The sequence below is a fragment of the Ochlerotatus camptorhynchus genome, unplaced genomic scaffold, assembly GCF_037179485.1.
Source record: "Ochlerotatus camptorhynchus isolate MF236.1 unplaced genomic scaffold, CSIRO-AGI_Acam_v1.1 ptg000197l, whole genome shotgun sequence".
Lineage (NCBI taxonomy): Eukaryota > Metazoa > Arthropoda > Insecta > Diptera > Culicidae > Ochlerotatus > Ochlerotatus camptorhynchus.
The window spans coordinates 1,449,339-1,465,761 of record NW_027040687.1 but is presented as its reverse complement, the minus strand read 5'-3'; the positions used below and the strand labels follow the sequence as shown (position 1 = coordinate 1,465,761).

General features: G+C 42.8%; 1 protein-coding gene across 1 annotated transcript in view; it reads left to right on the top strand.

Annotated features, from left to right (window-relative positions):
* Positions 1-16,423, top strand: part of LOC135702775 (metabotropic glutamate receptor 1-like) — a 93,056-nt gene that overhangs the window by 43,704 nt on the left and 32,929 nt on the right. The window contains exons 7-9 of the mRNA XM_065223820.1: positions 12,119-12,203; positions 13,913-14,082; positions 14,171-14,247. Of these exons, the coding sequence (XP_065079892.1) occupies positions 12,119-12,203; positions 13,913-14,082; positions 14,171-14,247 (332 nt within the window). The remainder of the gene's footprint in view (positions 1-12,118; positions 12,204-13,912; positions 14,083-14,170; positions 14,248-16,423) is intronic.

The window sequence follows — 16,423 nt, the reverse complement described above, 5'->3', positions numbered from 1 at the left end:
TCTATTTTTAGAACGATTTTTTTTAAATGGAATGTTCTCACTACAGATGCCTTCCAAATTTATTGAACTTTCCGTACGTATCCTAAGATTTGATAAAGAGTAAAACATTGTTGAGATATTTATCCTTATAACGGGTGTCACTACACGGTGATAAGGAAATGATACTCATAATAAGAGCCGTGATTAACGGCGCCGGAGGTGTAGTGGTAAGCGTGATTACCTCTCACCCCAGCAGGTATGGGTTCAATCCCAGTCGTCGCCGCCGGGATGTTCTGAGGCATAACATCTCTGATCACGCCTTCCTTCGGATGGGAAGTAAAGCCGTTGGTCCCCGGTTCATGAGTTAATGGGTTGATAGATAGGGTCCAGGTGTGGGAGCTGCCTTCCTGGCACGTCGGTAGCATTGGTGCTCAGCACGGAAAACAAGATCGACGGAAAAAACAAACCAAAGGAAAAAAAATAAGAGCCGTGATTGCCCTACAAGTCAAATGGGAATCACTTCACCGTGACGACAACTGACAAGTTTTCACCGTGAAGTGACATCCGTAATAAGCCCCATTGTTGAAAATCTAACATTACTTCTTGACCCCCAACTTGGCCTTCGGATTCTAAACTCGGCTTAACGCATTGAAACTCCATTCAAACGCAATTGAATTCATTCTTTTGTTTGTTGAGAATAATGGGTACAAACATTCATATCACACTTTCTTATTGACTTCGTTCGGTAGATTTGGAACAGAAGTATCGTACCAAACGCATAATTGACTTGTTAACGCCGTAATCATGGTTTGATTTGATGTTTTCTGCTAAATAGGCCCAAAATGGGCGATTAGGCCGAATTAGCTCTCTACCCTAATAAGCCTTAAGCAGGAGAGCATCGAATGTTCCAAATCAGAGGAAACGTGATTATCTTCTCATTCGACGGCAATCTAGGCTTTGCGGATGGTGCATAAAGCTTTCAGCTTCAATCAGCGTAAAGGCCTGAAATTATCGTCCAACGGTCAAGAACCTAATGGACGAAAAATCCATCTTTATGGAGACATGGTTTTGGGATACAAACATTTGCTCAGGGAATTTCCTTCCACACACAGTTTCTTCCACAATAACTTTCCAAATAGTTCCTTATTCTTCCTTTGAATGACAGGTGAATCGGTTTGGCAATGTAATATTCCTTGAATCAAAATGGTCTCCTCCTCGATTCCTACAAAGAAGGAATAAATTAAAGAATAATAGTTGATTTTTCTAAATACGCACACACAAATTCCCGGATGACACCGGGTAAACAATCGCACAAAATCTGTCTAGCAACGGAAGTAACAAACTAGCGCTAAATATTTCTTAAGTATTTTTAAGTATTTGCAGGTATCTTAGATATCATTAAGAACTTTCTAAGTATAATGCGAGAAGTACAAAGTTTAGAGTGGGATGCCCCTAGGTTTTAAATATTTTAGGTTTTATTATGTTTTCCGTGCAAATAAAAAATATAACTAATTACTAATTACATACAATTCATTTGACTCATAAATGTCATGTGTACTTTTGAGTGGATTCGGTTTATGTGTGGACACATGACAATTATGTGGAATTTTACAATTAAGCAGCAGCATAAACAAAACACGTCAATTTGAATGCATGGCCTACCTCGTTTAATGTTCCTAAAGCTATGTCCATTTAGATTCCGGAATAATAAAATCATCTGTATCTCGGTAACGGATTAACGTACAAATAAGGTTAATACATCAAAACAAAGGTAATTTACTGTACTTTTAGGAAAAAATATCAATACAAATCATTTCTCTTTGTTTCTAATGAAAATTCACCACAGAATTTTTATTTTGAAATTCTCGGTTTTTTTCCGATTAAAACATTAATATTTTCCCGGTTTGCCTCAAACAAAATAAAATGAAAATAACTAAGCAAGTTTTCGACAATTTTCATCCACAAAAACAGAAAACCAAACTCATAGCTGAATCCAGATGAAGATACAAAAATAATAGGAAAATATGTGTATGTTCCATACAAAATGGTCGAATCAGTTTATATTTAAAAAGAAACCTTAATATTACACTTTACTTTCTCAGCTCTTTTAGTTTAACGTCCAAAGCAGCAGCCTCTTTCTCTGCGTCTGCCAAAAGTTTAGCCTTTTTCATTTCCAGCTCTTTTATTGCTTTGTCCGCTTCCCTCTTTTGGCTAGCTTCTTTATCGCTTGCAATCCCCTCAGCTCGTTTTGCATCCAAAAATTCCTGGTACCGACCTCGGGCGTTTCGACAGTACTGAATAAGCTGCTTGTCCACTTGAATGTTGGTCACACCACCAGCTGCTAAAATCCCATCATGTACAGTGCGTTGTGCTACCAGGCTTTCCTCGGATTGATTTACCACCAGGCACTCCTTGTTGACGGAAAATCCGCGCTCCTGGGCTGCATTTCCGTGAGATATTATCAATATCTTCTTGACAAACGATGCCAAATTCGGAAGCTGTTTTCCAGAATCAGCAATTGCCTTCAACCGGAAATGATCGACCCGTGTCTCCTGTCTGCGATATCCTGAAGCAATTAACTTGAAGAAGGCCATCGTGCAAATTTGCGAATATTCATCCTTCACCTTGTCCGCAACAGCTCCAGCCAAATGATCTTTCTCCACCATATGTTCCAAATAAAACTCAAGTCGTTTCTTGGCTACATCTGGGGAGTTTGAAATGACAGATGGACTTAAACAAGAAATATACCTTGTTAGAGCATATCGAAGTGGCGAACGATCGAGGAGTTTCGTCAAAAATGCAACATAATAGTTTTTGCAGTCGTTGCGAAACACCAAGAGTTGTTGTTCCACGGATTCCTTCCGCTTTGATAGCCGCTTTTACAGCAAATCCAACGTCTACTTCAGCTGATGTAAGAAGGTTCCCGAAAAAAATAACAACAAAAATACATTAAAAAACAATGTAACAATAAGACGTAAATTATTGTCTTAACAATGATTTATATTGTTACGTCTACAATAAATTTACCTTGATTTATATTGTACAAAACAGTAAATTTCATGGTAAATGGAAAATTTACAATAAAAAAGGGGGGTTGTTAAGTATCTTAACAATGAAATTTTCGTGATTTCTCCATACAATTTTTTTTTCAATAACATTATATATTATTGTTATTTTACTGTTGGTTGGCGAATTTATTGATTAAAAAAAATAACAGTGTATTTTAGAGTGTTTGTGTTGGCTTGACAGATCTACTTTATCGACTTTAAAAATAAATCGAAAAAATAAAACATCGACCCGGGAAGGGAAGGGGTGGTATGTCTGTTACGGGTGTTTCCTTTTTTACAGGTTATGGATTGAGATTCGATCCGGAACTTGTGAGAAATGGAGGCCAACTCCTTTGCACTCGATCTCCCTAGGTCACGTCTCCTTTGTGGTTGAGCGTCGTTGATAAGTTAATGCATTCGACTGGAGAGAATCGCCCATGAAATATGCTTCCACCAGAGAGTTCCTTCCTGACATCTTCAAGTGGTGCATTTTTTTATTATTATTGTTTGATTATTGACTGCACGGAAAAGGTCTGCATTATGTGGGATTTAGATGATGCAGGTGGGTTGAATTCAACTCAAACCGATCTGGTCGTAGGCGTTCAACTGACTTGGCAACGAATAGAGCAAGTCCGATATCAGTCAGATTTCTGGACGTTCATTTCGCAGTTCAAGTGAGTTGAACGCTGAATTGAACCATCTTAACCCAGCTTTAGAGAGGGTCTAGGATAAGGAGGATAAGAGATGAGCGGACGCGGACTGGCTGGTTTTGAGCCAAACGAACTGTCAAAGCCAGAGCCATAAGAGCAGCGCCTATCTTGATTACATTGGCAGTGTTGCTGACCCTCTCATAGTCTGCATGCTTCAATCAGATTTATTTTTTATTGTTCGTGAAGTAAACCACAATGAAAACACACCAATATTTAATGTAACATCAATTTTTATTGTAGTAGAGTTGTTCATTATTGTTCATGATCGAATCATGTTAACAATAAAATAAATGAAAAATACGATAAAAATCATTGTACCAACATTTTATTATGTACCTTCATTGTACATCTAGGTAACAGTTTTGCCGTTTTCGGAAGGGTACAACATTATAACAATCATTTTTATTGTCGACAATAAATATTAATGCTAGAGCATTGTTTCCACTGAAAATTTCACTGTAATTTTTTTTCGGGTTGTCCTGATTTAAGTCAATCTCCGTTAGCGCTTTAGGTTTCTTTTTAAGGCGGTCTGGCTTCACCACTCTCTGCATCGCATTTTGAACTAGGCTTGTTAGTTCATCGTACAAAAAGGGAGCAAGTGGTGCATCACCCTGAAATTCTTTCAAAAATGGTTCCACATTTGCCGCTGCAGCTACAAAAAAGCTCAATTTAGGTCCAAAGAGCTGATCCGATACCGCTTGGGACATCACTGAAAACGCGTTGGAGCTGTAAACCGCCTTAAAGCTTCTCCTGAAATCGGGATGACTTTGTTTTCGTTTTGACTCTTGTTGAAATTTTACTGCCTTCACATATGTTCGCAGATGAGGAAGCATATTTAGAGCTCGTTTTGCTACTCGCTGGTTTTCCACCCACCTGACTCCGCAAAATTTGAGCGGCAATATGGTGCTACCAGTAACTGCTATAAAGTCAGCACGTCTTAGGGGAACATCTTTTAGCAGGTAGTACAACCATAGAGGTAACTCTAAGACCACTGGGTCCCGAAGAAAATCATTATTATTTTTGGCTCACTCAGTACCAGAACAACGGTCCCAAGCAGTCCCAAGCTATTTCACTCACCCCTGCATGTTCTGCATGAATCCACACACCCCTGATGTTATCTGTCAAACTTTCATAGCGAATCAAAACAAACATAGTGTAGTAATAGAATTTCAACTAGAATAGGGTACGTTAATCGTTTGCTTGGGACCAATAGGCTACTAAAGTGGTGAGCCAATTTAAAATCGTTAGTTTCGTATTGATTGTTGGTACAACGACATCAGAAACTGATCGATCTTCCAGTCCGTTTTCTGCATACCGCTCTTGAACGAATTATGCACTACATGAAGACCGCTTCTGCCAATGCTGAGTAGACTGAAGGAACTGCTCTCACGCATCTCTTGCAATTCGGAGGACAGATCGTTAAGGAGTCGCCAGTTCACGTTGGGTCCATCCATAGACATCTGAATAACTTTTTTCAACAGTCCGGGATATACTTCGAAACACTTCTTGATCCTACTCATCAAGTCAATCTCTCGTGTCGATGATAGGAAAGCTGAGCCTACATATCTTGTCTGTACTTCCTGCTTGTCTTCATCCCAAAAATGAATGCTTACATCAAGTTGCTGCCGTTGTGCAATTTTGTTCAGTGTTTCGTCGAATCCAAGGACGACCTCGGAGCAACTTTCTACTTTGGTCAGTAAGATCTTCTTGAAGTAAGGTGCCAGACCGTGTGTGATGAAATAACCAACTTTGGTGCGGCTCATCTCCATTTTCGAAGCAATTTGGCTGTCAGGAAACATCTTCTGGAACAGAGCAACACTGGTACCTGCACTACGGTATGAACCATGGGTGGCCACAGTTTCAAGTGCCCATAAAATTTCAGCGGACGTCACCGAATCGTTTAAAAAATACTTTTTCATGACAGCCTGATTGGCGCCTACTGCCACTTCAGATGATGTTAAAGCATTTGTCTGAATTGGATCGACCAAGGTAGTTGTACTCACCTTGGGATCGACAGTCAAACTTGAAGTTGAAGATATGATTTTATCATTTGTTGAACGATCTGAAATTTGAGATAGAAGATCAGTATTCAATTCATAGAATTCTTGTATTAAAGTCTCAGCACATGATGAACTTGATTCAATAGCAACCAAAACAATAATCGAAGCTTCGTTGCAAGTTTCAGTGCATTGTGGTATAATCAAGCGTGTTATTTCGGAGCTTACCATTCGTTCCAAATAAGCTGCTGATCGGCAAATTTGAGCGACGTGCTGCAGCCTGATGCTGATGGCCTTTGCTTTTTTCATGACTCCCAAAGGCCACCCTTCCCATCGTATCAATTTTGAATGATTTATTGCACCAGGTGCATCGAGCAGCAGTCGGTACTTTGGGATCCGGCGCGCTCCATAGATAATCCTTCTCATACCTCGTCGAATATTTTGTAGTCATGGTTATTTGCTCCAACTTTCTCAAATTTCACTACTCTTATTTGATAGTTTTACACTTATAAACACAGATGGAAAACGCGTCTCACTTTTTTCAATGCAAATGCGGTTTTGAACAGGCCACTACTCGCGAAATGAATGAAAAAAACACGAAGGTTGATAGCTCGTCGTCAGGTCGGTAAGTTTCAGAACCAGGCATGGAAAATCATTTGCATTCATTTACATTCATTTGTCCCTAACTTTTTTCATCAACAGAATTCCACAAAATGATGTATCGAGTTTTTGTAGGCTTTGTTATTAACTACAACTTTTGTTAAAAACTCAAATCCGTATTTCTTATGCATGACGAACCAGAGCGAACAGAAGCCACTACTGTTTTTCAGTGAATGTATTTCACATTCACTGAAAAACAGTAACAAGTTGTGCCCGCTCTAGTTCGTGATGCATAAGAGATACATATTTGAGTTATGGGCAAAAGTTGTAGTTAATAACAAAACCTACAAAAGCTCTATACATTATTTTGCGGAATGCTGTTGATGAGAAAAGTTAGAGGCAAATGAATGTCAATGAATGCATTAAATGAATGTAAATGATTTTCCATGCCTGTTCAGAACATACCAATACATGCGAAGAGCCGAACGTGAGGTGAACGAAAAAGGTTTTAAAAGAGAATGTCGAACGAACCCGATCGTCCAACTTTGCTGAATCTTTTTCAGACGCTTGATCGCCGTCGAAGAAAAAAAGCTTTAAGCCGCTTAATGTCGTTCGTTTTTGTTCTGGAGTAACAGCAGATCTTTACTACCGTACATCCAAATTTTTCAGGGTGTAGCTGTTTGGTGCATGTTTGTTTATAAACGAATGATGCTGAGCTGTCAATAGCTCGCACTTGTTGGCGCTCAGTGTTAGGTACACCTCGAAAACGGAATCGGTGTAAGAGAATAAAAGCTGCCATCGCCAGTCAACATCAAGGTGGGACTGATTAGCATTTTCAAATTATATTGAGCAAGTTGGGCTACAAAATGGTGAGTTGACAACCTGGAAGGAGCGGAATACCTAGCCCTGGTCCTCACAAGTTCCTACTTCACGCCTCCTCGAGTCATATGATAACAAAAGACTACCAGCTGAAACCTGCACACAGCTGGTTGGCGTAGCCTGGGCAATGTTGCCAGTCCGGCAATAGCAAAGTGAAGAGGTGCGACGCGAACACTGGCGCGGTAACCATAGTACGGTGATAGAGGAAATGCTTCACCAAACCTGAGTGTCTGCTCACCATGGAGGTGCGGCTCAAAACGGCGTCTGTTCTCCATGTTAGGAGCGGCTGATCACCGTCCTAGTGCCAGCGTGGGACTCTAAACAGAGCTGTGCACGATGGTCCCCCGGCGAGACAGGGGGTTGGGGCAGGCCCAACAAGCCGCCCTGGAAAAAAAAAACAAAGTTGCAAATACCGAAGAAAGAAATACGGATCGGAACAATCGGCACAGACCTACGCGACGAAATAAGGACTACGATTGGAAACTCGGAACATGGAACTGCAAATCGCTCGGCTTCCCGGGTTGCGATAGGTTAATCTATGACGAACTTCAACCACGCAACTTCGAAGTCGTAGCACTGCAGGAACTTTGCTGGACGGGACAAAAGGTATGGAAAAGCGGGCATCGAGCGGCTACTTTCTACCAGAGCTGTGGCACCACCAACGAGCTGGGAACCGGCTTTGTAGTGCTGGGTAAGATGCGCCAACGCGTGATTGGTTGGCAGCCGATCAACGCGAGGATGTGCAAGTTGAGGATTAAGGGCCGTTTCTTCAACTACAGCATCATCAACGTGCACTGCCCACACGAAGGGAGACCCGACGACGAGAAAGAAGCGTTCTATGCACAGCTGGAGCAGGTGTACGACGGCTGTTCGCAACGGGACGTCAAAATCGTCATCGGCGACATGAACGCTCAGGTAGGACGGGAGGCAATGTATAGACCGGCAATCGGGCCAAACAGCCTGCATGCCGTATCGAACGACAACGGCCAACGATGCGTGAACTTTGCAGCCTCCCGGGGTATGGTAGTTCGAAGTACCTTTTTCCCCCGCAAGGATATCCACAAAGCCACCTGGAGATCACCTGACCAACACACAGAAAACCAAATCGATCACGTTCTAATCGACGGGAAATTCTTCTCCGACATTATCAACGTCCGCACGTACCGCAGTGCGAACATAGATTCGGACCACTACCTAGTTGCAGTATGCATGCGCTCAAAACTCTCGACGGTGCATAACACACGTCGAAGTCGAACGCCACGACCCAACATTGAGCAACTACGGGACACCGGAGTTGCCCAGGACTACGCGCAGCAGCTGGAAGTTGCACTACCCACGGAAGAGCAGCTTGGCGCAGCTTCTCTTGAAGATGGCTGGAGGGACATCCGTTCAGCCATAGGTAGTACTGCTGTAGCGGCACTAGGTACTGCAATCCCGGACCGAAGAAATGACTGGTTTGACGGCGAATGCAAACTGTTAGTAGAGGAGAAGAATGCAGCACGGGCGAGAATGCTGCAACACCGCACGAGATTGAATGTGGAGCGATACAGACAAGCGCGGAACAGACAAAACTCGGTTTTCCGAAGGAAGAAGCGTCAGCAGGAAGATCGAGATCGCGAGGCGATGGAAAATCTGTACCGCGTAAACGACACACGGAAGTTCTACGAGAAGCTAAATAGTTCGCGCAAAGGCTACGTGCCGCAAGCCGATATGTGCAAGGACTTGGACGGTAACCTTCTCACGAACGAGTGTGAGGTGATTGAGAGGTGGAAGCAGTACTATGACGAGCACCTCAACGGTGAAGCAGCAGAAAACGAAGGTGGCACGGCAACAGACCTTGGAGCACGCGCAGAAGACGACAGGCTACCGGCCCCTGATCTTCAAGAAGTTTAGGAGGAGATCGGTCGGCTGAAGAACAACAAAGCAACTGGTGTAGATCAACTACCAAGTGAGCTATTGAAATACGGTGGTGAAGCACTGGCTAGAGCGCTGCACTGGGTAATTGCCAAGATTTGGGAGGAGGAGATATTACCGGAGGAGTGGATGGAAGGTGTCGTATGTCCAATCTACAAAAAGGGCGACAAGTTGGATTGCTGCAACTACCGCGCGATCACACTGCTGAGCGCCGCCTACAAGGTACTCTCCCAAATTCTATGCCGCCGTCTGTCACCATATGCAAGAGAGTTCGTGGGGCAATACCAGGCGGGATTCATGGGTGCCCGCGCTACCACGGACCAAATTTTCGCGATTCGGCAGGTTCTGCAGAAATGCCGCGAATACAACGTGCCCACACATCATTTGTTCATCGATTTCAAATCCGCATACGACACAATCGATCGAGATCAGCTATGGCAGATTATGCACGAGTACGGATTTCCGGATAAACTGACGCGATTGGTCAAGGCGACGATGGATCGAGTGACGTGCGTTGTTCGAGTATCGGGGACACTCTCGAGTCCTTTTGAATCTCGAAGGGGGTTACGGCAGGGTGATGGACTTTCGTGTCTGCTGTTCAACATCGCGTTAGAAGGTGTGATCAGAAGAGCTGGGATAGACACGAGTGGCACGATATTCAGGAAGTCCATCCAGCTCCTTGGTTTCGCCGATGACATTGACATCATAGCACGACACTTTGAGACGATGGCGGAAACGTACATCAGACTAAAGACTGAAACTAGTCGGTTTGGATTTGCCATCAACGCATCAAAGGCAAAATACATGCAAGGAAGAGGTTCTAGGGAAGACAATGTTAGCCTCCCACCCCGAGTTCAGATTGACGGTGACGAAATCGAGGTGGTCGATGAGTTCGTGTATTTGGGCTCACTGGTGACCGCCGAAAATGATACCAGCAGAGAAATTCAAAGACGCATTATGGCAGGGAATCGTGCCTACTTTGGACTCCGGAGGACGCTCCGGTCGAATAAAATTCGCCGCCGCACGAAGTTGACTGTCTACAAGACGCTGATTAGACCGGTGGTCCTTTACGGCCACGAGACCTGGACTATGCTCGTGGAGGACCAACGCGCCCTTGGTGTTTTCGAACGGAAGGTGTTGCGTACCATCTACGGTGGAGTGCAGATGGATGACGGAACGTGGAGGAGGCGAATGAACCACGAATTGCACCAGCTGCTGGGAGAACCATCCATCGTCCACATTGCAAAAATTGGGCGACTACGGTGGGCTGGGCACGTCGTAAGAATGCCGCACGACGACCCAGTGAAAATGGTTCTAGAAAGCGACCCAACAGGAACAAGAAGAAGAGGCGCGCAGCGGGCAAGGTGGATCGACCAAGTAGAAGGTGACCTGCGGACCCTTCGCAGACTACGAGGCTGGCGAACTGTGGCCATGGATCGAGTAGAGTGGAGACGACTTCTTCGGACAGCAGAGGACAACAAGGCCTTAGCCTGATTGGTAAGGTAAGTAAGTTGGACTGAGAAAGAGTGTGAACTTGTGTATATGCAATTAAATTAAAATAAAATATATAATTTGATTTTTCCCGGTTTTGTTTCGAAATTCCCGGTTTTTTCCCGGTCCATTTCAAATTCCCGGCTTTTTCCGGTTTTCCCGGTTCTGTGGCCACCCTGAACTAAGTTCTTTAAAGATCAAGTAACTTTGTAGAAGGAATTCTGAGAACTTTGAAAAAGTCATGCGAATTACGTTGCAATTCGAGGAACTTCGCAAAACCTAATGGAAGTGCTAGGATTCTTCGTAAAAGTTCATCCAAAATTGTGGAAGATCAGTGGAATTCATAGAAGTTTTTGGAATTTCATAGTAGCTCAGCATACTTCTTATAACTTCAGGGTTTGGTTTGGGAACTTTGATTGTTTAGCAAAAATCGTAGAAAATATTCAAGACCTTTCCTGATTTTGGTCGAATTGAGAGATCTTGGGAAAAAAAACTGCAAGCCCTATGGGGTTGTACGCAATGGTGGCTACGTGGACTACGTGGTCTTATATAATAAATGTTATTTATTAACTGCAGCAGAAGCTTGTTTTTTTTTGTGTAGGAATAGGAATTTGAGCGGAGTTCTCTCTGTTAATACTCTTTAGTATTACTATGATTGCCCTGAAAAGAACCTTTTGATATGAATTTTAGTTGGGCAGTTGGGGGCAGCTTTGATAGTTAGCTGCTTGACGGGGAGCCTTTCGTTGTGTACTGGAGAACACCACCCCTCACTTCGCGGTGATTGAATAAACATCGTTCGATGAGACCCAATGAAATTCAACTTTGAAATCTGTGTTAGGAAAATCGCTTTTCGCAGGCAATCGGTGATAATTTTAATTATCACAGCAACAGTTGCACATTCGTCCAATTTTCAATAGTGAAATTTAGAAAAATTATTAAGTCCTAATTTCAACAGATGCGTAGAAATGGGGTCTTATTACGGGTGTCACTACACGGTGATAAGGAAGTGATACTCATAATAAGAGCCGTGGTTGCAGTACAAATCAAATGGGAATCACTTCACCGTGACGACAAGTGACAAGTTTTCACCGTGAAGTGACATGCGTAATAAGCCCCATGATAAAATTATTGAAATTGGTCCAGGGGCAGCTGGGTTATTAACGTTCAAAATATTTCATAATTTCGTTACATGTTCTATTTTTGGTTTTCACAAAGTGTACTACCCCCATATAGAAATCACAGACGTCAAAATATGCAACTGGAAGAAGTTGAAAAATATTTCAAGAAGTTAAAATAAGGGAGCTTTGTAGATGTCTATTTTCCAAGGTCTCATGAATTTTTTTGGTGGCACCTGTTGAGGACGGTGATGATAATCGAGAATTCATGACCATAAGTCACACACCCGTTCCAAGTTTGAGCCAGTTTCCAGATTGAGACAAAACCCGTATATAGTTGTACACCGAGATAATTTTCCGCCATTGTATTCCTACCTTGCTTTCAGGTTAAATTCGATTGTCGCTTTCCGTCCAACGATGCGGACCCGGTCGAGGCGAAGCATTCCAACGAGGTAAAACCAATTTGCACAGGTAAGCATTCCAAGGATAAATATTCGGTTCAATTAATGTGAAACGATCCGATTGGATGCTGGTCGTTGATTCGGGCATCTCGTTAATAATTTCGAAGCATTTTGTTCATGAATTGAGTAACTCTAGAAAGCCGGCCCCGAATTTTAAACTAGCCTTCCCATGGATAAGTATGGTGAAGTGAGATTAACTATCATCGTCGTGGTGTATGGTGAAAGTTGTGTGACCCATATAATAGCAACGTACCAACTCGTGCAAACACACATCCGCACAAAGGATCGAGTGACTGGCCACAAACACCCGCAAGGAGGCATCTGAATCCGCATTGGAATGTCGACATTCAGTTTAACCCATTTCCGTATGCATCCATATCGTGGAGAGCAGTTTGTTGTATTCTTGGCGATGGATATATCCTATCTCTATCGCAGTAGTCAGTATCAGTATACAAACTTGTCAAACAACAAACCCACTGCACGAAAAAAGCTAACCCGAACCAGAATGGCTTCCGGTTGCAGGCGCTCACTAGAAGGCAACAAACCAGGATCACCAACCAACAGGAGGCAACTTTTAGCAGTAGGGATTCAAAAAAAAAAAAAAAATGAAATTGTCGGGTGCAGCGTTTCACAAAGTTTAAAGGTTCAGTTTCGAATCAAAACTGAAATCCAGCCCTGAGGCGAATTAGTGATCAAAATGAATCCTTCGTAGGTACTGATACTGCAATGGTATCATTAAAGGAAGCCTCGGTCTCTGTGTCAAACGAGATGAAAAGATGTCAAACAACTCTTTTGAGTATCCCATGCACGCTTCCGAAATCGCATGGAAAGTGAATGGGCTCCGCACGGAAGCACAAGGATGATGATGATGGTGTCGACGTTGGAACCGCATCCGCCGCACCGAGCACCGGGCTATGAATTATTTCAATCTTATAACGCCGACGGCCATTTAATTGATATTTATGTTGATAAAAAGATGAGGACTTTCGTGAGCTGACGGCGGTGGCTGCGAAGGATTCGTTCTTTTCTTGCGTTGTTGCTTTCTGTTGGTGTTCAAGTGTTCATGTTGGTTTTAAAGAGGAACAACTACGAAGAGATGACACGGAAGATTGCACAGCACAAGGAACGCCGCTCATCAGGACGATGCTTGTGGCTATTTTTGCTTCTTTTGAGTAATGAAAAGTGAAAATTATTTGCACAAGTGCAATGATGAAGAGAAATCGTGAATAAAGTTGAGACTAGTTCAAGTATAGCTGATAGAGTAGGATCATCATCATCGTTGAGATTCCTTTTCAGCTCGATGGATGCCTCCAACCCGATTAGAAACAAGTGCAGTTTGCAGTTTGTCAGACCAATGGATCCAATTCATCTCATCAATGACATAAGTTAAGACAGTTCTGGTAAACCAAATAATTGATCAATTGTTCTGATTCAGTACCAGTATCAATTCTTATCGACTTCATACCCACATAACTTTCTCTCATCTCTCTCTCTTCGGTACTGCACTTAAATGACAAACAAACTACCCCTGCCATACATTGGCAACGACCAGAATAGAACCATCGGATCGTTTCAGCTTTTACCAATTAAAACTTTCGATTAGAATCCCATGCACTATCCCCAGCCATACAATCAAATAACATACAATTGACACGCACACACACATTTTCGATCTGCATTCTGCCCATCGGATCCAAACAACGTCCACAACCAATCCAGGGAAGGAGAAACTATCGGACCGGTACAAGCAGGAGCCCAAAATGAGCTTCGTAATCAAGGCAATCTACACGATGGCATATGCTCTGCAGGCCTTGCAGCAGGACTCGTGCGGCCGGAGCGTCACTGGCATCTGTCCGGCCATGTTTCCCTTCAACGGAACGCAGTTTTTCGTAAGAGCCCCCCCGCCCCCAAAGTAACATCGTCCGGCAACTATTTCCTTTCATATAAATTTTTCTTTCTATTTTCACTGTTCTGTAGAACTACCTCATGAATGTATCCTTCTCGCACGACGGCGACCTCGTGGAGTTTGACAATAGGGGCGACCCACCCGGACGGTAAGGTTATAGATTTTTATTATGGTTGATGGCTTGTGGCTTTGTTTCGTGTTTCTATGGGGGCGATAAAGTTTTCTATAAAATGCAATTTCAAGGAAGGTAAGAACAATACCATTTACCTCCAGGAACGCTGACGGTTGTGGCACGTGGTAGAAAAATTCAAATTTCTGTTTTTTATGCAATTTTTTGATTCGTTGAAGCATAACTGCATGCGTGGGAGAAAGTTGAACGGTGTCTAGAGATGGACTACGGATTTTACGAAAATTCAAAAAGAAATGACACAGCTACTCCCGGGGAATTTCAGGCAATTTTAGGAAGTGTCATCTTGAATTCTAGAGGTAATTGATGAGAAATTCCTGAAGAATGCCAAGGAAATCCCATTAAATTTGTTATGGTGGATGCCAGTTCCATGGGAACTCCATGCACAACTCCAGAAAAATTACGTGAGTAATTCTAGGATATTTCCAGTTTGGTTTACGCCAGGATCCAAAATCCTTAAATAGCAATCCGTCAGTTCCGCCCAATGTGGTCTATGACGGCAGGGAGTACAAGAGCGATGCAGAAGCGTGCGATTTCATCGCGACGCTTTTTGCATCCGTCTTTCAATCAGAGTCATCGTTCAACGCCGAGGCCGAACTGGCTGCGTCAAACATGATCTGGATACGTTATATGGATAAATCCATTCCTCCGGTTCTATAATCTGGCTAACCTAGAATCGTAGGAACCTCCGGATATCTCTGACACGTTGGCAACGGGATAGCTTGTGTATCGTGGTTTCTAGTTCTCCCGCACATGATTCACAATAGGGGTTATCTACTACACCTCGTTGAAACAGCAACTCTTTATGTCTTATCTTTTTGTACATCAGTACAAACCAATTTAAGCGCTGCGATGATGTTAGAACTTTGTTGTGGTGATATTTGAAAACAGTTTTCCAGCCGCGTTGTACAGCCGATACTGTGAGCACTGTACTTTAGACGGGAATAACTCAACACGCTGGAGTCTTACGGATGGCGCAGGGCGGACAACAGCATGTCTTACCTCGAGGTCGGTCAGCAATCGAAAGAGGACGATGCAATGGATATTGCTGGCTTCTGGGTCTCGATGACATGTTGCCAGTATTAATGCAATACGTTATTGAGGAGTGTTGCCAACATCCTAATTGAGCTACTCTTGTGACGAGGGGTAAATTGAGCCCACTCACATCTTCCTACTTCCCCATTAAAAAATAAAATGAAAAATATATAATTAAAATATATATATAATGGAAATGGCAGTAGTTGTAGGTTAGTTGTAGTTGTAAATAGTAGTTATAAGTAGCCTCCTTTTTCAAATTTTAAAACAAACCAATCCCACCAAGGTGGTCATTTAATGGAAATGGCTCCAATGTTGGCCTATCGATCTAAGATTGGGCCCATCGCTAAAAATCTACTGTTTATCAATTTTATCTAGATGAACGCGTCATTGGGACGGTACTAATGGATATTTTTGGTCGCTAATGAAAATTTAGTCGATTGCTGAATTTATGTATGGGCCCAAATCAGAAGCATTTAGGCTGACATTACATCCATTTCCCCTTTGTATATTTTTACCGACAAAACAATGCTTTTCCCACATTTGAGTTCTTTAAACTTTTCAGATACGTTGTTTTATTTAAGCGTGTAGACTGAACCCTGATGTTCAAACTCTCGTGCAAGAATCAAATGTCATTCAGCTATTCAGCACCAATGAGCTGGATTACCGAGGTGAAGCAATCGTTTAAGTTGTGTGAGTAAAACCCCTGTACGATACAAGCAATAAGTGACGTCACTACTTGCTTATGTGCGGTATACAGTCATGAGCTTAAGAAAGTGTGAAATGAGCTGTATCGTCACTACTTGCTTGTGCGGTATACAGTCATGAGCTTAAGAAAGTGTGAAATGAGCTGTATTAATGCTTCGGTAGAAATGTATACGGAACTAAAGTCGACGTACACTCTAAGTCGACAAAAACAAAGTAGTCTATGCTTCGTATATTTGACAACCCAGGACTCCTGGCCTTACATTCCCAGGAGCTCCAATAGGTAAGTAATAATTTAGCTGCAAGCTACAGCGTTGGGGGATTCCACTTTGAACCAGGTGGAAATTTGCCAGCAGGGGATAAGTATGCAATTCCGGCAAAACCAAGTAAGGAGGAA